Raw genomic sequence first — 22462 nt, 5'->3', positions numbered from 1 at the left:
CAAGACAGTAGCTCATTGAGGGACATAAAAGAAAACCAGCAATGTCTTAATTTAAGAAATCTTCTTGTATCCTCCTGTTAATCATGACATAAATCTCAGTGCTGGGTTCTCTTGTAAGATATAATCAGAAATCCTGGAGTGCTATACTCTTTAATCTTAAACCTGCATCACCTAATTGCAAATTATATGAGACTTAGTGCATTTTCCTTTGTACATGCTTATCATAGTCTTTTCTGTCAATTAAATCTTCCACAGCAGTAATTGCAAAGCTATCAGACAATCATGGTACCCAGTAGTTTGTTTTTCAATGGCACTGTTGGCACTGAAATGGATGGACAAATTGAAATGTATTTATTTTTTTGCTCAAATGATTGTAGTATATTCTAATATGCTCTGGTCTTGAAAATCCTACTGGTGTTTTTTTTCTACTTGAGCCTTTAATAACTAAATTCAATCAATGATTGAACATTTTTTCCACATTTCTAATTGTTAACTTTTGAAAACTGATTTCTGTATAGGTGTTGTTGCTCTTGCATTTTGAAAACTGCAACCTCGAAGCCGTACAGAATAGATGAGAGAGGGGGGATTTTCAAATGGCAACGCCAAAGTTGAGATTTGATATTAACAAATAGGTCATTATAGAATTTTTCCTTTTTTGCATTAAGAAGACATTTTATTATTATTCATAGATTTATATTAATAGAAAAATGCATTAATACGGATGTACTGTTTAATAATTTGTATTTGTATTATAGCTTGCTGACTATTTGTTGTGTTTGCAAGGGGATTTAAAGATAAATTAATTACATTAATTTATTCAGCATTTAATTTGCTACTGGAAAAGGATGGTTTTCGTTAACAGACAGATAGATATCTAGGTGGGTAGCCGCGTCAGCATCTTTATGCTCCAAAGGAACAAGTAATAGGTTTATTCCTTGATAAAAAGAGAAGAAAGAAAACACGAAGTTTCGGCCATGGAGCCTTCTTCAGGTGCCTTCAGATATAACTATCTGCACTTATTCCTTTGCAGATAGTTATCTAGTCTTAGAGTGACATTCTGTGCATTAGTTTAAGATGAAGTAAAATAATGGAGTTGCTGTGATCCCCTCTGCATCTATAAATTCAATTTTTGAAGGGACAACGACAACACTGAGAGAGGGTGTAAAAGGACTGATCATAGGTTTTAGATACAGTAGATACAGCAGATGACAATTTGAAATCTGGATACCACAGCCATTGTTAGCATCAGTAGAAGGTTTTGGATCTGCTACTAAAATGTGGTGGTCTTAACAGCATCACAGGTGAATTGATGGGACAGTTGTAATCAATATACCATCTCCACCATTGTCCATCTGGTTATGGTTGCATCGATAAAAATGTTACAGTTATCTTTACCTATTTCAGCATTCAACTTAATCAGGAGTAGACTCGTGTCAGAATGCAGTTTTATGGTGCATCTGGATTTGAAATAATTATTTGCCTACTTTCAAACCATTCCAAAGGTCTCCTGTTCTCTGATTTGTTTCTAATATTTTGACACATTCTGCTGCATTCAATCAATTTCAGAGATATTCATTTCAGAGAATGTATTAGTAGATAATTGTTGAAACCCTGACTAGATTATTCAATACCCATAGCTTATACAGTATATGCTGAAAAAAGCTTGCTGGTTCTATAGCTGTTGTTAGCAATTAAATGTATTTTCTTTATTTTAATTAGCAACGCTGGGAAATGTGAGCTATACTGCTAGAACAATACACCACTCGTTTGCATCTGACATTAATTGTACCCATAAATTATCAGTTGATGTATACCGTTATTATCTGAACTGTAGGTGCATACTGTGTTTATTTTATTTTGCAAAAAATATGAGTATACAATTAAATTTCAATATTAATTAAGATATTCTAGTTTAATGCTGACTGAACATTTGATCAAACATCAGACAACTTTACAATACAGCTATACCAGAATCAATACTTCTGTATTGTCTTCTTCCTTACACTTCTGAAGCATTACAAATCATCCTGGATAACATTGCCTACTTTGCAAATAGATAAGTTGATAGTAACAGCACCAGTAATTATAAAACTTCTATTTACAGGTGATTGCAAAGTTGACATGTAATTGATAGTATGTGAATGTATTTGAAAGTATCAGTGTAAATACAATACTTATTAAGTGTCTTTTTCTGAGTTTGTGTAACATGTCAGCCCAGCTAGGCTGCATGTGAAAGAAAAGTTCACTTAATATGATGACAGGAATTTACCTTTGATACCTCCCCATTTACTGTATATAGTCATTGGCAAAGGGAATGATATAAGTGACCTGCACACTTTTTCATACAGTTCATTGTGTAATGACTTCATTGACTATCAATGAATCATGAAACTGATTTGTTTAATTTACTCTGCTTGAAAATCCCTGCTTATAATACTGTCAATCTCTACTGTGTGGTCACAAACATTAACGCTACTGTTTGAAAATCTCCCCATGTTTCTACAGCACTCTTCTCCAAATTGCCTCAAGGGGGCAGCAGGAAACGAAACTCCAGGCACTGCCATATTCATGCAAGTCTTACTGTGTGGTAGAGCATTATGGAGAAATTTCAAATTGATCTTGCAGTCCTTTTGCTATTTTTTATCCATACTAAAATTGTAAAAAAAGAGGATGGTCCCACATTTGCAACCAGTCATGAACCCCACCCATCCCTTAAAGACACCATCAGTCAAGTGACATCTTCAGATTCTAAATAAACAAACTCCTCCATGCCCTCAAGCCCTTGCTTTCACTCCTGCTTGTCAGTCATTCATCTTTACCCAGCTCTCCATCATCCCAGTCATGTCTAAACACGTCTACCTAGGCCAGGAAGGCATGGTGCTGAATATCCATATCTGTTGCCCAAAGAGCTGCCCAAGGTGCCTGAAGAATCTCAAAAAAAGAAAAAGTGACTGTTCAGGGAAGCAGACTGAAGGAAAGATATTATCTGTATGTGAAGCTGTGCTAGTAGCGTAAGTAGATACCATTACTTTCTCTCCCATTCTTCCATTTGTTAATCCGCGATTTTACTTTGAGATACTACTATTGCTACAGGAGCAGAACTTCCATGGACGAAGCACTGTTTTCTGTCAGATGCAGTGGGTGTTGGGTTCTCTGAAACTCTTTTAACAACAGATTCTCTGAGACTGATAACGTGTGATCTGCACTGGGGGTCTGAAAGCAGTGGAGGAGTTAATACAAATGAAAACTTGTAACATTTCCATATTCCTCATCTTTACATCCTCACCTTTTATTTTATAGTTTCATTTTTTACAATTAAAAACACCATGAAGATGACAGACTATTTGGTTTCCTTTCTAAGTAGAAGCTTCTCATTTTAAATAAATGCATATAAATAATTTCTCTTTTTTAAATAAGTTTTCAACCATACCCTCTTTAATTTGTTCATACTTTCCTTCTTTATGCATGTGTTTTGTTCTTTTTGTTTGTTTTGTTTTTTCAGTCATTTAGTCCTCTTGCCACTTTCCTGTAGTTCCATATGCAGTTCTGTTTCAAGACACCAGGGTTTATTCTGATTGGTCCAAACAGGGTTGGACAGCCTCCACCACTTCACTGGCAGGGCTGGGAGGAGTCTCTGTGGGGTTCACTTGGATTCATCAGCTGGGTTTCAGGGGGGCTGGTTTGGGGCACTCCCCCTGCAGTGATGGGAGACAGGAAGCAGGCTGTCTCGCATGCCATCATGGGTGATGGGCTGCTGTCCTCCAGCTTCCTATGAGCGTGTGCCAGGACCCTGAGCTGCTCTTGAGCTGCCTCCAGAAGCAAAGCCACTGCCTCCTGCTGCCCACCTGCCATTATTACAGCTGCTGGAGAAGGGGGGGTGTGCGCACCATGAATGCTGTCCACTACAGAGCTCAACAAGCAGGGTAGGGGCATGGAACTACAGCTGCCCTCACTAATGTCACCCTTTTGCATACAGGAAATGTCGTCTTGTCCCAGGACAGAGGGGATGATGGGAATAGAGCAGGCGCGGACTGGAGGAGGGGGTGTGGCATGACCAAATGGGGTGCCCTTAATGCTGCCTGGAGCTGCCCTGTCCAGACAGCTGCACTGCACTTCAGTCTTGGCCTCCCCCACCCCCACCGGAGCAAAGAGGGGAGGTTGCATATTTAAGAAAATGTCCTGTGAAGGATCACCACCTGCCCTGGCTGACTGGTTCCTGTGAAAGAGAGGAGAGAAAGAAGAGTTTGTCAGGGAATACACAGCAGGAGACCAGATATTAACAAGACCACTTCCAGTGATGTTCATTTCATGGGTCTACATGAATAATTTGCATGGTTTACGTTGTAAATTCACTCTGATGAAAAATATTTATCTCTTACGTGGCTCCAAAACACCTTTTTGCCTATCCCAAATTTCTCAAAACGTGACCTACTGTATATTTCTGCTTTCCAAGTTATTCTGGTTTCTCTAGTCAGTGGAAAACGATTAGCTAGACCTTTTGTTTTACCAGGAGTCTTATTTTCCATTCAGTCTGACTATGTGCATTAAGTGCAAACTTTTACTATGTCTTACTACATTATGTGCAAACTTGTCTGACAAAAGAATATCTGGGTTTAATCAGTAATTCAGAGTGACTAAATAAAGTGTCAAATAAAATGCAGAAAAGCTAGATCACAAATTTAAGCTATAGCATTTTGCAAACAATGAAATGATACAAGATAATTTTAGCTAAAGCTTAAGTGTCTTAAGTGAGTGGCTGAAGCAGAAGAGTATCAGAAATTATTTGTTCAATATTCAGCAGGGGTATCCCTGGGGTTTATGTCGTTGTGCTGTGTAAACTTTGAATGTAGAGTATATTTAAATGTTCTATTTTATTTTTAAACCTGAACAAGAGGAACAACAAAATAAAAAAGTGGGAGTGCACAAGAATAAAAAAGAGGAAACAAATTTTAAAGAGGAAAGAAAGCATCTGACCACACTGTCAAAGTAGATAGTAAAGATAGTAAAATCTAGCTTTAATTCTTTCCCTTTGCAGAATTTTAGTGAAGGAATGCAACAAAGTATTACTTAAGGGTATCTCAGCCTCTACCCACTGCATAAATTAGAAATGACTGCAGTTGGATCGATGAACACTGGATAATGTGTCATATGAACGTTAGTTACCTGGGAATTGTTACTGAGCAAGAACAGGCTCATATTCTAAAGCCTGTAAGTGTCATACAACCAAGATTGCACAGCTTACTACCAAAATATACATACTGTACAGTAGCTGGGGACTGGTTACCACCATAGTGCATTTGTGTCTCTTGAATGGGTTGAGAGCAGCTTTCATTTGGAATATGTGTGTGGGGTAGATTCTTCATCCAAGATTAAAATGTAACTTTTAGTTAAATTAGTTTATAAGATTAGTGCAAGTATTGCCCCCAGATTGCATACAAATCAGGATTACCATGCAGTCTGTCTAAATAGGAGCAAGTCATACTGTAGGTTTATTCCATGCTGAAAAAAAGAAGAAAGAAAACACAACGTTTCGGCCATGGAGCCTTCTTCAGCTCACACCTGAAGAAGGCTCCACGACCGAAACGTTGTTTTCTTTTCTTTTTTTCTTTTTTTTCAGCATGGAATAAACCTATTACTTGTTCCTTTGCAGCCTACGCATGCTGATGCAGCTACCCACCTGAACTACTACAGTCTGTCTAATTAGTCAGACAGACAAATTACTAGACTCTTTATGATGGTTTAAATCAGATCAGCCACTGTCCGAAGGGGTAAAGCAGTGCTCCATGTCAGCCTGTAGGTGTACAGGGTTGTTTCTAAACAAAGAGTCCTGGAAGCCTTGAGTCTCCCTTAAATCCTTAATTGTGAGCAAGCTATTGTTACCAAGAGTGGGGACATTTCCTGAGAAAACAGGGAAGGTACAGTAAATGTCTGAGAATCCGACAGTATGGGAACATTATTTCAAATACTGTGGCTAAATTAATTTGAAATTCTGATGGGCTTCAAGAAAACAACTTTTTCTAGTGAATTTGCAATGGCCAATGTTTGCTTGATTTGAGCTTTCTCATTTGGGTGCTGTGTCCCTCGGCCAAAACATACTGTATGTCTTACAAGATTACAAAGATTATGGTCCAAACTTTTGGCCATATACTCCCCTAAATTAAACGAATTAGGTAGCTTTTAATACCTTAGTGTTCAATACTTCATTTCTTTTGAACAATGACATTTCAATCTAAGTGAAGACGCAGAGGGAAGCTTTGAACAGATAATCTTTGGGTAATTATTTACCATTTGATTTTTAATTATCCTTGACATTGAACTGTTTCAGGTGCTGACTAATTATGCAAAATTGGATTATTGTATATATATTTTCTAATAGCTTCAATGTCAGGGATAAAATGCATGAAATAGAAACTATGGTATTAGAATCTGATTGTAATATAATTAGAAACATTGAAACTTGGCAGAGAATAACCCCATGTTCTCATGGGGATCCCTCAGGTGTTCTGTTTTTTTCTCACAGTACAAAGACATACTAGAAGGTTAATTGGCTACTGGGGAAACTGGCCCTAGGTGTGAGTGTGCGTGCTTGTCTGTGTCTTTGTGTGCCCTTCAATGGACTGGGGTCCCATCCAGGGTGTATCCTGCCTTGCTCACTTTGCTTGCTGTGATAGGCTCTTGCTCCCCTGTGACCCTGAATAGTTTGAAGTGGTTAGAAAATGGATGGATGAATACAAATAAATGGAATGGATGGAAGAGACAAAGGTTGGATTACTGTACATAAAAATAGATTAATCAACAGAATCTCCGAATCTATGAGTCAGACTGAATTAAAAATAATTTAAAAGGCATAGTGTTAGGATTATGTTATAGATTTTGAACATCAAATATCAATTATAATTCAGTTGTATACAATTAAATGATGAATTTGTGGGAAACAGTTGAATTGATTATTATGGGAGACACGATTTTTCTCATATAGACTGGGAAAAATTAGGGATGTCAATAGCTGGAATCCTAATGGTTGATGTTGTTAAAGATTAGTTCTTCAGTCATTTTGTTGGAATACTTGCACTAGGGAATGCCTGTATTGTTCTACTCTTTCCGATTTCAGTCTGATAGAATGAGAAAACACAAGTGAGTGAACAATTAGCAAATTGCCTACAGATTTTTTTTAAAAGTTTTACAGGTAGGGTCAAAAGCAAAGGTATTGTACCAAATGAGCTAGATGGAGTTATTAGATTCCTCTTGCCTTTAATCCTTCTTACATGTATTTTCATTAGTAAACAGGATGAGCCAATTTGACATTTTAGTCGACTAAATGGCAAATTATTTTAACCTGAATGTTCCAAATGTAATTGTTGTAGGTCTAGTTTTGTCTCATATGAACTTTCATTTGAATTGTTCATTAGAATAGTAAAAGAAATAGGATGAGAGTCACCACGAACACAAAAAACACAAGCATGTGTGAGTTGGGAACTTTTAGTAGATTACGTTTTACTAAAGTCACAGAGAAAAGTGTTTATATATACTGTATACTGTACTGTACATTATATGCCTAAAGAAAGTTTACACTCCTCTTTTAAGATTTTCATATCTTGTTGCATTAAAATATACATTTTTCATTTATCTACAAATCATATCTCATGACATCCTAAAGTAATTAAAAATTTTATAGAAAATTAATTACAGATGAAACGTGAAATATCCTAGTTAGATAAGTGTTCACCCCATAGCCATTCTAAATAAACTAAATTGTAACTGATTCCCTTAAAAAAGCACACACCAAGTCAACTGGCCTAAACCATTTAAGTGTTAAATTGTAGTGGTGCACATGAGCACCAAGGAGCTTTCAAAAGAACATCAGGACAAAATTGTGGAAAGGCACAGATTATTAATAAAATATTTCAAATATCCCTTGGAGCATGGTTGAGACAACTATTAAGCAGTGGGGTGTAAATGGCACCACCAAAACCCTAAATATAGCAGGCTGTCCCTCCAAAATGGATGAGTGAGCAAGAAGGATGACTGATCAGACAGGATCTAGCCTTCTATGACCACAACTGGTCAAAATGTGCATGAGACAACAATATCCCAAGCATTCTGCAAATCTGACAGGTATGGGAGTCATTAAAAAAACTGCAATAAAGCATTTAAGTCACACTGCAAACAAGTGGGAAAATATTTTGGTCTGATAAAATTAAATCTAAACTTTTTAACCTAAATGCAAAATATTGTGTTTGATGCAAACCCAGCAAGGTGGTGGCATGTTATAAGAAGATAAGATAAGACTTTATTGATCCCAAAGGGAAATTGAGGCTTTATGGGTATGTTTCTTATTGGCAGGGATTGGGGCTTTTGTCAACATACAGTAGAAGGGAAAATGAATGGAGCAAAGTACAGAAAAGGTCTTGAGGGAAACCTGCTGCCCTCTGCAAGAAAGCTGAAACTGAGACGAAACTCAGCTTTCAAAGGGATAACGACCCAAAGCTACACTGGGTAAATGTCTTTAAGTAGTGCAGTCAGAGCCCAACCTTAATTTAATTTTAAAAAATGTGGCATGGCTTGAAGATTACTGTCCATCAACATTTCTTGAGATAAAAATCACATATTTACAAATCTAGTCACATATTTCCAAATCTGGATGTGCAATGTTGTTAGGGATGTATCCTAACAGACTAATGGCTACAAAATGTTGACAATGGTGATTCTACCATATTTTAACTCTGGAAGGTGGGGAAAAACATATTTTATTCATTTTTTCCCCAGAAGATCTACCCCCTTTTTTTAAGTCAGTTAAAAGGTATTTTTAAAGTTAGCACCATGTGACATGTGCTTGTGACATCACGCACTGACACTATATGCTGCACTTCTTGTGGTTCTATGACATTAGTGGAACTTACTGTATTCTCCAGCCTTCTAACAATTACTTTTAACCCTTTGACTTACAAACATGCTCTGCTGGAAAAATATTAATGTAACAAATTTAGCAAACTAGAAAGATAGATTTGAAACAGTTTTGCTGTTAAATCTGATCTAATGGTTTGACTGTTGATTTCTGTTCATTGTTAAAATAATAAAAAGTTGAGCCCTAAAAATCTGATGTAGTGGATGCACAAACTGATGGAGATCTTCTGTTGCAGTAACAGATGAAAGCGATGAATCTTAATGGGGAGGAGGGGGGTAAGAGTGTAGAGTCCAAAGAGTGGAGATGGCAGCACGTGCTTCCTGAATAAACACAAGAATTCTGAAACATCATATTATTAATTTATTGGTAGTTTTCAAAAAGAACCCATTTTGTAGTAAAGCAGTGCCTGTTCAGTGCATGGTACACGCAGAGAAAAGGATTGGTCAGGCCATCTACAGTATGGGCGGTATAAAAACTTCAAATTAACTTCTTTCATGAAATAGCAGGTCCGGATGACCTTGCAGATAGCAGAACCTGGATAAAAACTGACATCCCATGTGGCTTCTTTGTTGAATTGTCTAAACATCCTGTTTGTTATGATGTGACCCCACCGATAATGCACTGTTTTCATAATTATATGGTGCAGGCAAGCATGCATCAGTTAAACATTTTTCCAGGGCTCACAGAGTTATTTATTGATGGATGGAAAAGGTGTGATGCTGTGCTCAATCAAGATGATGTTATATGAAAACAAAGAAAAAAAACTACAGTACACCATAAGTAAAAAAAAAAACATTTCAGATGCCCCTAGTATTTTAAATACTCAAATGCCAGCCTTCGAAAAGGCTGGTGGGACATTTTTAATTAACAGATACTGTACTCTTGGATTTATGTGACATTATAGTGTCAAGCACAAGATGTAGGTAGCTTCCTTCCTTGTCAGCATTTTAACCTCTCCCTTCCTTTCCTCTCCTTTTCTGCTACGCCCCTCTTTCCTGCAGACCGTCTCCATAGCAACTCCATGATGGGCACTGGGGGACGGGTTTCTTTACAGCTGCAGAGTCTGGAAACAGGTCAGCACTGCCATCCAGCCAGCCTTGCCTTTGTCTGTACAGCCAGTGAGTACTCCTGTTTCTGGTCAGTACAATGCCAGAGTGTGGGACAGCCAGTCCCAAACAGCCTTCTCACCAGAGTATCATTAAATTAAAGGATACTGATAAAAGGCAGGTAATCAACAAATGTTGATATTATTCTGAAAGGTTAATATGACAAAAAAAATTGCAGGGCTAAATAATGAGTAATTTTTACACAGGCAATGAAACTGTAATAAAACACCAAGCGTAAAAAAGTAAAAACCAATACAGCAGTATTAAGCAACACTATTAAGTACTCTTTATCATGCAGGGCCTGATGAAGTCTGACATTTATACACTGGTGCAGAACATTTCAGAATAACCTCAAAATTTATATAATGTTCTGGGATGCTAAGTGTGATAGTGTCATGATTACGCATAATATTTGTATTTATATATATATCCTTATTATGTATACCCTGTTATACAAAAACGGCCTCTTGCTGAAAACACCTGACACATCCTGCTAGTTAGTAAACATGTAAATTACTTTGTTCTGTGTGCTGTGCAGAAAAACAGACGTAATGGTGAAACAATATCGCCAAGTCAGCAAGTCTAGATAAAGAAATGCTTACTCCTTTGAAGAAATATGATAATTTCATCAGACCCACACAATAAGGTGAATCTGCAATAAAACACTAAGTAAAACACTGGAGGAAAGATACAACGGTTCAACATTTCTTAAAAGACAAAGTGAAAGCCTACTTTAGGACCTGCAATGGAAACAAGAAAAAAGGTATATAGACCTGCTGTATACATTACTGTGAATTAATCAGTATATGAGTCCTTCACTCCCTTCATGGTGGGGGAAATTAGCAGTTGTCACAGTACAGTCATTCTACAGGAACTGTACAGGCTTTTAAACTGAATACTGCAGTAGAACAATAAAAGCATTGCATTTGTCAGCAGTAAGGTTCTAATATACTCTATAAGTAATGGCAAAAGGTACATTCTGTGCACACCACTACAAATATGCTTTTCAGCATGTTAATCACTTTTTACAAAGTTGTTTATTTGTGGTAATGCTGGAAGCTCACAATCTTGCAAGATTGCAATACAAGACCACTTTCTGGTCAAGTCCATTGCACCCACACACATCCCAACACCCCATGACAGTTCAGTTATATCAAAAAATTTAGCTTATGTGTCTTTGAAAGGTGGTCGGAATGAAGAGCACCCAGAGAAAACCATGTGAAGAAGGGAAGACCATGCTGATTCCACAAGTTTTGGTTATCATAAGCAGCTTAGAAGAAAGATATTTAGCCAAAATTTCAATACAATATCAAACCCTGAGCCCAAGATCTGTGAGGCAACCATACTAACAACCATACCAATACTGTTCAGTACTGTTATGGATAAATTGTTATACAGACAGCTCCTCTGCTGGAGAAGCCCAATAGATGCCAGAAAGTGAAAGTCTGACTTGGTTCAAATCCCCAGTGGGCCACAGGTGTTGTACCCTTGAGTGAAACAATAACAAATGTACTGTTTTGTGAATAGGTACTGTCCTAGATGTTATTGTTCTGGTAAATCGGTAGTGTCCGCAGTCCACTGTACCTGGTTGAATAAATGTGTGCTGTATTTTTAAGTGTGAACTGTGGACACTGAACAACCAAGAGTGGTATACTGTTCCCACCATGTCTTCCCATGTCCCATGTCTCCCACCACGTGTCAACATAAATTGTTGACATCCATCTATTAGTTTTATTTTAAGTTTTTGAGTACAGAACGTCTGATCTAGGTTTGTTTTCCTGTGCACTGGAAATCAGTTGCCTCTTTGACTAGGCGTTCTTCGTTCCAGCTTCTTCCTCATTTCTTTTAGACTCTTTTTTGTTCAGCTAATGGAAGACAATTTGATTTAAACATGAAAGGGGTGTGAATTATGGCAATAGGTCAAACTTCCTCACATACTGTATTTGTAAATATTGTGAAATGAAAGATGCAAACTTGCACTTCTCTGACTGATGCCAGTCAACTGAATAAATCTGGAAATTGCACCCTGCCATATTAATCAGAACAATACATTTATACACCCCTAGAATAAAATAAAAGCAGTAATTAAACATATTATTGTACTGGCATCTGGGCTAATTGTTGACACACACTCGACCTTAAACACCCTCTTCTTTTACTGTACATATTTTTTATATACAAATGCTGCCATAGTTCAGATTTGAACTGGCGACAATACATTTAAAACAACAAAGTGCTCAACCTTTCTCTCCTTCTGTGTTTACAGTATAAAACTGCACCTGTTGTCTTTTTTGAAAAATTGATATCAGTATATTGAAACAGTTATGAAATGGAAATCTACTGTACATTCAAACTACAATAGATTCCTTAAGACTTTATGACACCATTGCAACATTTCTAAGTGGGTATCTGGCAGGAAAATTCAAAGGTCAAGTGAGGTCATGAGTCACTTCTTGCCTTCAAGCCAGATGCCTCTACAAAGGTGTGCAATGTCAAGTGGGGTCAAACACAACCAGGCAAAGAGTGTTACATGATTGACACGGGCTTGCTTGAACATGAGATGTACTGTAAAAACATCAACAGCAGTATCTGGCAGTGGATGATCCTGATGCTTCTGTCTGAGCCGATCCCACAGAATATTAAGGGATTAAGCTGACGTTGGTTTTACTGTAATAACAGGTGGAACACAGGTCTCATAATGTTGAAAAACTTTGTACAGTAACAAGAACAAACCAACAGCTAAGCTGGATTAATGGACAATTATATCATTAAACTACAACCACGGAAACAGAAACATTTCCATAAATAAACCTAAGTGAGCGTTTTAGTGCCTTCTTCATATGCATGCTCAAACATTTCCAAATAAGGCAGAGACACAATACTCATCAGAAAACAAAGCATCGTGTAAGAATCTCTCATTGTACAGCCTATTAATATTTTGTACAGTATCTGACCAGCTTCTCCAAGTCATTTGATAGCTTATAATTAGCCACAATTGAAGTCTGAATATGGCAGGAAAACACGGGCTCCATTATGTGTGCGAGCATCACATTTGAATGTGTACACTTGTAAGCATGTTTCTTTCAATAGATATTTTGCCTTTCTGTCCTCTGAAGTTAATGAAGAGTACACAAATGGGGAATGAAAACTAATAGTCTCTTCATGCATATCACATAGGATTTGGTGATACCACAATTTTCCAACAAAATATAAAAATGTCCGTTCCTGTCCTTGGTATGAGTTAGCTCTTTTAGTATTAATTAGCTACTATCAAAAGGACTAGATAGGTGGATTGCTTTTCTTTTATTTACAACTATTCATATACTGTAGATGAAATCAATCACTCTACTGCTAGCTTTACATCCATTCATTCAACAAAAAATGAGTAACCTCTAATTATTAACATTGGACCACATTTATAACATCTGTAAACAACAAGATGAGCTTGAACAGGGAATGGCATGAATTATACAAAGTTGACCATAATGGTACAATAATGACAATATATCTACTGTAATTTAACTGCATGTAAGTTTGAGATCTTGCCCTTGTTCTCTCCAGAAAATATACTGGCCAGTGTTTTTTGTGTAGTGAGAATACATTATATTAAAGGGCATTCTGTATTTGATCTGAAGATGAGGGTGAAATTGCAGATAGATCTTTAGTTTTATTCTGGATCTGGAGTGTCCTGCCCAGATCCTGAAGAGTCATAGACTGTTCTATTATTAGTTTTATACAAGCATTCAGCAAAGGATTGGTTATATTATTGGGTTTAATCAGTCAAATTATGGGTTTCAAATGGCATGGTGTTAAGTGATGTTGCCTCATGGCTCTTACTGTAATGTAGGTCCTGAATTTGATTAGATTTTTTCTCCTGGTTTCCTGTTTGTTTCTCACCTCTTAAAGACATGCTGTCTTGGTTCATTGGTGTCTCTAAATTGTCCCTGTGACCTTGTGTGTCTGCCATGTGATGGACTGGTACCTCATCCTAGGTATAGTCGCATTTGTGCCCTGTACTACCAAGACCAAAACCAAAAATAAGCAGTTTTCTGATGAATGATGGACAATCAAATAACTATTTGTTTCAGGTAAGCAGTACATTACCAATAAAGCAGGGAATTCAGATTTTCAGGAAATTAAATGTAAAAAGTCACTTAAAACTTATTATCCAACTATTAATGAAATAAGAAATAAGAGTTATTTAGGTGTGAACAAAAATTAAAACTGTGGTTATTTGGTGGTGTAGTGGCTCTGAGGCTAAGGATCTGTGACTGTGGCTAGAAGGTTGCTGGTTTGTATCCTGTGGCTGGCAGAGAAATCTTAATCTGACCCCAAGCTTCTCGCCCTGTCTGTGTGTCTTATGGAGAGCAAGTTGGGGTATGCAAAAAGACAAATACCTAATACAAGAAATTGTATATGGCCAAGAAAGTGATCTATCTATATTGGGGTACAAAAAACACATTTTTATTTATATTCTGTGAGTTTATCCATGGACTTACTCTAGTTTGAAACAAAAAGCTCCCTTTTACTGAATTGTTGGATTCTAATTTTGAATGTCACATATGATGCAGCCAACATTCAGTCTCTTACCCTCTCTGTGTCTCTGCCTCTCTCTCAGAAAGCTCCACCTCCTGCAGGTGCTGATAGGCAGGACCTGAGTCCCTGGTTCCTCCAATGGGATTTAGTCTCCCCCTGGTTAGAGGTGGGGTTCTTCGAGGAGCAGATCGGTGAATGGGTCTACTTCTCTGGTCTGGACTGTGAGAGAGGGAGCTGCTCCTGGAAAATCAAAGCCATCCCAGATCAAGATACTATCAATGTATATTCACAAAACAATGTCATAATTTGCTTTCCAACCTGGAAAATGCATCTCAGTAAAGTCAGTAAATATTACAAGTAAATGAGCAGATTCCTTCATGGCTTTTACCTGTGGTTGACAGTCACAAAAGAATGCCTAAGCCTTTACCATAAGGACGTGTCATTGTTTTAATTTTGAAAGGAACATAAATAAATTATTTGAAGATTATAGATAAAGCTCATTGCTCAAGCCTGCCAAGGTCTTGCTGAAGTATAATAGATTTAATATATTCTCTTCAGCTGTGCTTCTCATATGTATGAATTTTATGTTAGTTAATACAATGCATTAGAATAGTAGTACTGCTATTAATCTAAGGGATTCTCAAACTGACTTCAGAGAGGTCTGTATGAGGAATGATTCGGTGTTCATCAATATGGCTCAACAACCTTAACATGAAACATTTTGCATATCTACAAAATGACAACAACAATTGCACATCTGCCAGGAAGGAGTCTCTGCTACAGGAACCATGAAGAGCCAAAAACCTCTGAAAACAAGAAAAAGAAGTGCTTTCATTTGATTGAGATTTCACAGGGTGTCGTGTCTAGTATCAATGAATTCTACACTCATACAAATGGTGCTATTTTATGTCATCAAACTGCTTTGCTGCGAGTACCTTTGGAATTTGTCACTTCATTAGAGTTATTTTAAAGCTGTTGACAAAACCTATGGAAGTTTGCAAGCCAGGTGATTCATCTTTACATCTTTAGCAAGTTGTTTACTTATGCTGCTCCAAGAATCAGTGCATATCTCTTTTAAATTCAATTCAGTTCAAGCTTATTATCCTCTGACGTAAATTTGTTTTTCGGCACAGTCCAATACAACAAAAAAAGAAGGAAGACAAGCATTACCAACCGAGAAGTCAGTACGATAGTGTTACAGGAGATAAGAGGGTTACTTTACATTGTGTGAGAGTGCAATTGCAGCAGGGATAAATGATTTTCTGAATCTATTACTTTTACACAACAGACACAGAGACACAGAGGCTTCTCCCAGATGGGAGTACTGTAAATTCACAACAGAGGGAGGTGGACACCCTGATCTTGGCTTGTAGAGATAATTTAAGCAGTTATTTTGCTACTTAGTTTCACTAATTTTCCTAACATGTTACAATTAATGGTATTGATGTTGCCAAACCAACAAGTGATACAGTATGTGAAGCCACTCTAAATAAATGACTTATAGAAAAGTGTTCAAATAGTCTACCTGTACCTTGGATTTAGCTGAGTTTCCTCTGAAAAAAGGGTCTTTGCTGGCCTTTTTTGTAAATGGTGTCACAACAGGTTTTTGTCTATGAACATTGGTAAATAGGTAACTAACATTATTATTATGACTTAGTTTAAATACATTGACATGCCCTTGCCAAAATAGATTATTCTGAACTGATTAGGCCACATTATATAGCTATATAGAATTAGCTAGTGCAGTGAAAAAGTATTTACCCCCTGATTTCCTCTATTATTGCAGATTGTTGACACTGAATATTTTCTGGTATCAACCAAAATCTAATATTAGGTAAAGGGAACATGAGTGAAAAAATAACACTTTTTATTTTTACTTATTTAAATTATTTAACGAACAAAGCTATCCAACACCAACTAGCACTGTGTGAAAAAGTAATTGCCCAAGTAAATCAACTCCATTAAAGAGATAATTTAGAGTCAGCTGATTGAACACAACCAGGTTTGATTACAACCAGCCCTGCTCAATATAAACCTTACTTATTTTGAGAAGAACATAAATGCTCGTCTCTCATTTGCCAAAAAGCACCTGGATGATCCCCAAGCCTTTTGAGAGAATGTTCTATGGACAGATGAGTCAAAAGTGGAACTTTTTGGACGACATGGGTCCCAGTATGTCTGGTGTAAAGCAAACACGGAATTCCACAGTAAGAACATCATATCCACATACCACCCAAAGGTGGTAGTGTGATGTTGTGGGGATGCTTTGTTGCCTCAGGAACTGGGTGACTTGCCATAATTGAAGGAACCATGAATTCTGCTCTGTATCAGAAAATTCTTAAGGAGAATGTCTGCTCATCTGTCCGTGAGCTGAAGCTGAAGCATAGTTGGGTCATGCAGCAAGACAATGATCCAAAACACAAAAGCAAGTCCACATCAGAATGGCTGAAATTAAGCAAAATTTAAGTTTTGGAGTGACCTACTCAAAGTCCAGACCTAAACTCAATAGAGATTCTGTGGCAGGACCTGAAACAAAAAGTTCATGCTCGAAAGCCTACCAATGTTTCTGAATAAGAGCAGTTCTGTGAGCAAGAGTGGGCTAAAATTCCTCTACAGTGATGTGAAAGATTGATATTGAATTATAGGAAACATTTGGTTGCAGTCATTGCAGCTAAAGGTGGCACAACCAGATATTAAGCAATTACTGTTTCACACAGTAATTGCTTTGTTTATTGAATAAATGAAATAATTATGATAAAAAAGTGTCATTTTTTCACTCAGGTTCCCTTTATCTAATATTAGATTTTGTCTACAGATCTGAAAACATCCAGTGTGACAAATATGCAATAATAGAGGAAATCAGGAAGGGGGCAAATACTTTTTCACTGTATGGGGTTTCAGAGTGAAAAAAAAATAAAGGCACTCATACAATATGCAGGTTGGAGCCTGTAGTCCAGTCACATCAGAGTCTGGGCAATGAGTGGCACAGAGTTAGGTAAACAGTGATGCGATAATGAATTGGCTAGTGTGATCTTGACCTATCATACATCTGCCGACCCACTAGGTCTGTGGAAAATGCAGGATGACCTGCATGTGTCTGAAAGTAAGGGAGGAAAATGACCCCACACTAATACAAAGATCCCACAAATTAGACAAGAGTGAAAAAATAATTAATTCATATTTTTATAGATGGATCATGATACATACTGTATCACCCTTCAACTCACAACTGACAACCCACTGAAGCTAAGCAGGTATGAGCCTGGTCAGTACCTGGATGGGAGACCTCCTGGGAAAAATTAAGGTTGCTACTAGAAGAGGTCGAAATTGCATCAGCAGGGGGGCGCTCAACCTGTGGTCTATGTGGTTCCTACTACCCCACTATAGTGACGGAGACACTATACTGTAAAAATGCACCATCCTTCGGATGAGACGTAAAACCGAGGTCCTGACTCTCTATGGTCATTTCAAATCCCAGGGTGTTTCTCAAAAAGATTAGGGGTGTAACCGGCGTCCTGGCCCAAATTTCTCATTGGCCTCCAAATAATCCCCATCTATGAATGGGCTTCATTACTGTGTTCTCTTCCCCACTAATAGCTTATGGTGGTGAGTGTTCTGGCACACTATGGCTGCTGTCGCATCATTCAGGTGGATGCTGCACACTGGTGGTGGTGGAGGGGATCCCCATTACCTGTAAAGTACTTTGAGTGGAGTGTCCAGAAAAGCGCTATATAAGTGTAAGAAATTATTATTATTACATAAGAGTAATAATTTTAGAATTTCAATGCAGAAGACACAGAAAAAAAAGTTTCACTACCTTACAGCCACAACTCACTAAATGAAAAAGCTATTCATCTCATTACTACTGTAGGAAGGCAGTCTTCTATGGAAAATCAAGTTCATTAAGTAGTGTTGGTGGACCAGAGCAGAATGCCCCAGAATGGTTATAGGGAACACTGTGCTGGAGGAGTTATTTAACCAAGCTTCTAACTATTTGGTCATGAACAATCTCATAACACTGTTTGTAAGTTTAGGGGTGTTTAATACTGTAGATTGATTTGTAGAGAGTAATCAACACATCTATTTCACCAAAAGATTCACTTTTAAATAAGTCACTAATTGTTTGATTATATGTTGTTTGAATTTTCAGATGGGTTTATTTTGTATGAAACTGAATGTGTTGTACAGAATGCCATCAGCTGACATGGGTTTCTGTTGTGAAGAAGCTGCTTTACATGAAAAACAGACTCCTATAATCTGGAAAGGTCATTGTATAGAGTATACAATTAATGCTCACACGACTCTAAGAAATCAAATAAAAGCATTTGAAATGAAGTTAAATTTAAAGTCTAGGGCTGAACATAAAGGAAAGAAACAATTTAGCTCAAATTGATTTGTTATAATCCTAGCACATATTGTGAGGTTAAGATTGTTATCACCTCAGTAATGCCTCAATAGATCAATTGCAAGCAGTTTATTGTTTATAGAGAATGCTGCAAACAAAACCAAATAAACAATAGATAGTCCATTCTAACACTGGAATCTCTCCACAATTATAAACATCTACTTACACAATACAACATGAAAGACACAGACCTGTATAAAAAATGTCTTGGAGCTTTCAAGCATACTGTATCTGAAGATTGCAAAATGTTTTAAATAAAATACAGTCCTGTTTTTCTGTCTATATAATATCAGTTTTGCTTTCTTATTAAAACAGTGTAGCACATGTTCTGTTAAGGAATAGAGGGTAATATAATGTAGAATAAAGGTTAATTAGGATGTCAGTATCTTTACACACTTAGCAAAACATCGGCTCTATTGAAATTTTGTTTTGATTGCTTTATGAACATGTTCATACATTAAGAACTGTCATTATCATCTTTTTGTATTTATAATGTCAGTAATTTGTGTTACATGAAATTACATGAAAATATCTTTCTTGGCCGAACTCAAGAACATCTTGTAAAGCTCAATACGTTTGTTTGACTTTGCATTACCAGGAATTAAAGAAAAAAATATTTTGCTGCTTTTCTGAATTATTTAAAAGAAGCGTTTATAACTGCAATATTCTGACATATTTAAAAAAAATAGTTAAAGGAGGCAAACAAGAAAATGACAGGACAAATGTTATTCAGGTGAACAGTCAAAACAGCAGAATAAAGAACAAAAATCAATTTTCAAAGAAACTGGCTTGTGATCATTGTGCAAATGTGCACAGTCAGTAAGTATTTCGTCAAGAGGGGAATTTTATTAATCAGGTGGATAGGGATTTTTCCACAGTTCTTACTTTGACCATGATTCTGCCATACTCAATGGGATTCCCAATCTTGGTACAGGAGGTCCAATCACTTGATGGTTTTTTGATCCATGCCAAGCTCTGAGTTATACAATTAAACCTTTAATTAACTTAATAATATGATTAATTTTAATTGTTTGACTGGTTTTAGCCCTTAAGCATGTTTAACTATTGCATTTCATAAGTAGAATATAATCCGCAATTTACAGTATAAGCATAAGACTCACAACTATCCCAACTGAATGTGTTACTTCAATTAAGACTTCAATTTGTGCTTGACTGGATGAAAACCAGATGTTGTGTGGTCTTCCAGGACTAGGAATAGGAACCCCTGCTCTATGGGTATTCAGAATACCCCTTTCATGTAAACAATCATCAAAGCAAACTGTCATTTAAATATAGCCATGTTACAAATAACCAACATTATCTTCAAGAAATCTCTTAAGATGTACAGTAGTTACATCATTACATTACATTACATTACATCAGCCTAAATGTCCCTCTAACACAACTGCTAGATCACTGCATGTTTCTGGCACAAGCTGTCTTTGTTTCATTAATTCCTAATTAAGCTTTGTTATCAAATTAAGGAACTTGTCTTACTAAAAAGCTGTACTGGAATGAAAGGGAAGGTTAGGTGTTTGCATATTTGCCCGTAACAGAGAAAGAAAAGATTGGAGTAACACTGTGACAAAAAATAATTCTAAAAAGAGAGAATCAAGTTTATTTTGTCTTTAGTGTGGTAGTATTCCACAGTGCTGCAGAAAACAGCCAAGTTACAAGGTTTTAATGCAAATGATTATTTAGCCATTTAATATTATGACTTTCATTAGAATTATTCCATATTGGTTTATCTCTTTAGTAATTAAAAAGTAAGTATTAGTAAGTAAAAGCGTACATAGTAAATATAGTACATACTCTGTTACAAAGAAACATATTGGCACACTATGGCAGGAAGACAACAGGCTTTCCCAACCCAGGATCTGTGTGTCTGGAATCCAGCATCTTACTTGTCTCTTTAAGTTGTCAATGGCTGAAGGCTATAGAGAAGGAAAACGCTGGTCTGACTGAACTTTAATTGAACACTTGCACAGGTGCACAGCTGCACAGCTGCTTTTATTTCAAGAGTCACAGAAAGCCTGCTGGATTATGGACCAGAGCTGGGAACCACTGACCTAGAATCTCTGGTGTTGTTAACTTTGTAACTTTGGGAGCAGCATTCATCAGCCTAAATACAACTGAATAAAGTTCTTTTTTTTTTCAATTCGCGTGAATAGATTTTTTCTTGTTCAAATGAAGGGTGCCAATCCTTTTATTCCATGACAGTATTTTCACTGATATCTATGAAACATGATGACTTGTGTTCCTGGAAACTAAAAACAATGTTTTTGGGTCATAGTTGTATTATATTACTATACAGTATATTACAGTATATTGTAATGCCCAGTATGTTGGTATGCTGTTCATCTAAAATCCAACCTTTGCTGTTCAGTAGTTTTGTCCAGTTTAACCCATTTAGGTCCTTAACAGAAAACACAAAATCTGCAAGGATGAAATTAGAGTCATACCTGTGGGGCTTTCCTGTGGCTGGGACTCTGGAGTGACAAGGAGGAGCAGCACGACTTTGAGAGAAGCTGGATTCACGAACACTGCCCCCTAACGTTGGGGAAGACCCATGACCCTTGCAGTACTGTAGAGAAAGTACGAAAATATAAAAGCATAAGAATGTGAATGTTCATGAGAAATAACAACACCCAAGAATGAACGCTATTGAAAACTACTTATTAAGAGTGCTTAGTCAAAGTATGATATAGTCTCAACTCACCTGGCTGAGGGCCAACACCCTCACCCAGAGTGAGGAGTTAACCAAGGGGTAGCTGCACAGGTGGAGACAGAGTGGAGGAGAGATGCAAGAGATGAATGTGAAGGTTTTAGGATTAAAAATAATTATTTTAAGTCGATTCTTAGTTGTCTCTGTTCAAGACAAAAAACAGTCACTCCCTTTAGCCCTGTCATTCCATTATGGTCAGCAATTAGCCTTCATACCTGATTTTAGAGTAGGATTGCCTGTTTTGTAAAATAGCCAAAATTATACTTTGAATTCTAAATGAGGTCTTACCAATACATTGTGTAATTTAACATACAGTACTGTAACTTTGCCTTGACCTCAATATTCCCTAACGTTTTGTCAGCTTTTTTACTGCTTCACTGTATTGTATGCATGACATTGGGGAGTTCACATAAACACTTAAACTTTTTTTTTATAATGTAGGTAAGCTGTCTTTCTATTACCCTCCAGTAGTACATAACGTGGAGTCATGAATTATTGAAGTAGTCATGGCAATCGTAGGGGTGACAGGCTTGTATAATGCAGAAATGAACGTCTGCAAGTTTTTAAATGCTACACTTTGAGATCAGGGTCACCAATTCATAACAAAATTCCAACTAAATACCATAGGAATAATGCATGAACATTCCCTGCACCTTCTTTAAGTTATGTAGCTAATAAATCGTACAAGGCCTATGGCAACTGTTACTATAGCACTGGGGCAGACTTAGTTGAGGCTGTGTCATGGTTTTAACATGAGAACAACATCACAAGTCAGGGGATGAACA

General features: G+C 37.0%; 1 protein-coding gene across 1 annotated transcript in view; it reads right to left on the bottom strand.

The window, feature by feature from the left end:
- Positions 1-3264: 3264 nt before the first annotated feature.
- nrg3a (neuregulin 3a) overlaps positions 3265-22462 on the bottom strand; it is a 424404-nt gene continuing 405206 nt past the window's right edge. The window contains exons 7-9 of the mRNA XM_088635895.1: positions 21415-21536; positions 14602-14787; positions 3265-4216 (exon numbers count right to left, since the gene is read on the bottom strand). Coding sequence (XP_088492021.1) covers positions 3610-4216; positions 14602-14787; positions 21415-21536 — 915 coding nt within the window. The 3' untranslated portion in view covers positions 3265-3609. The remainder of the gene's footprint in view (positions 4217-14601; positions 14788-21414; positions 21537-22462) is intronic.

Source organism: Lepisosteus platostomus, chromosome 6 (genome assembly GCF_059453375.1).
Source record: "Lepisosteus platostomus isolate fLepPlt1 chromosome 6, fLepPlt1.hap1, whole genome shotgun sequence".
Lineage (NCBI taxonomy): Eukaryota > Metazoa > Chordata > Actinopteri > Semionotiformes > Lepisosteidae > Lepisosteus > Lepisosteus platostomus.
The sequence above is the reverse complement of the archived record's forward strand: the minus strand, read 5'-3'. Positions and strand labels throughout refer to the sequence as shown.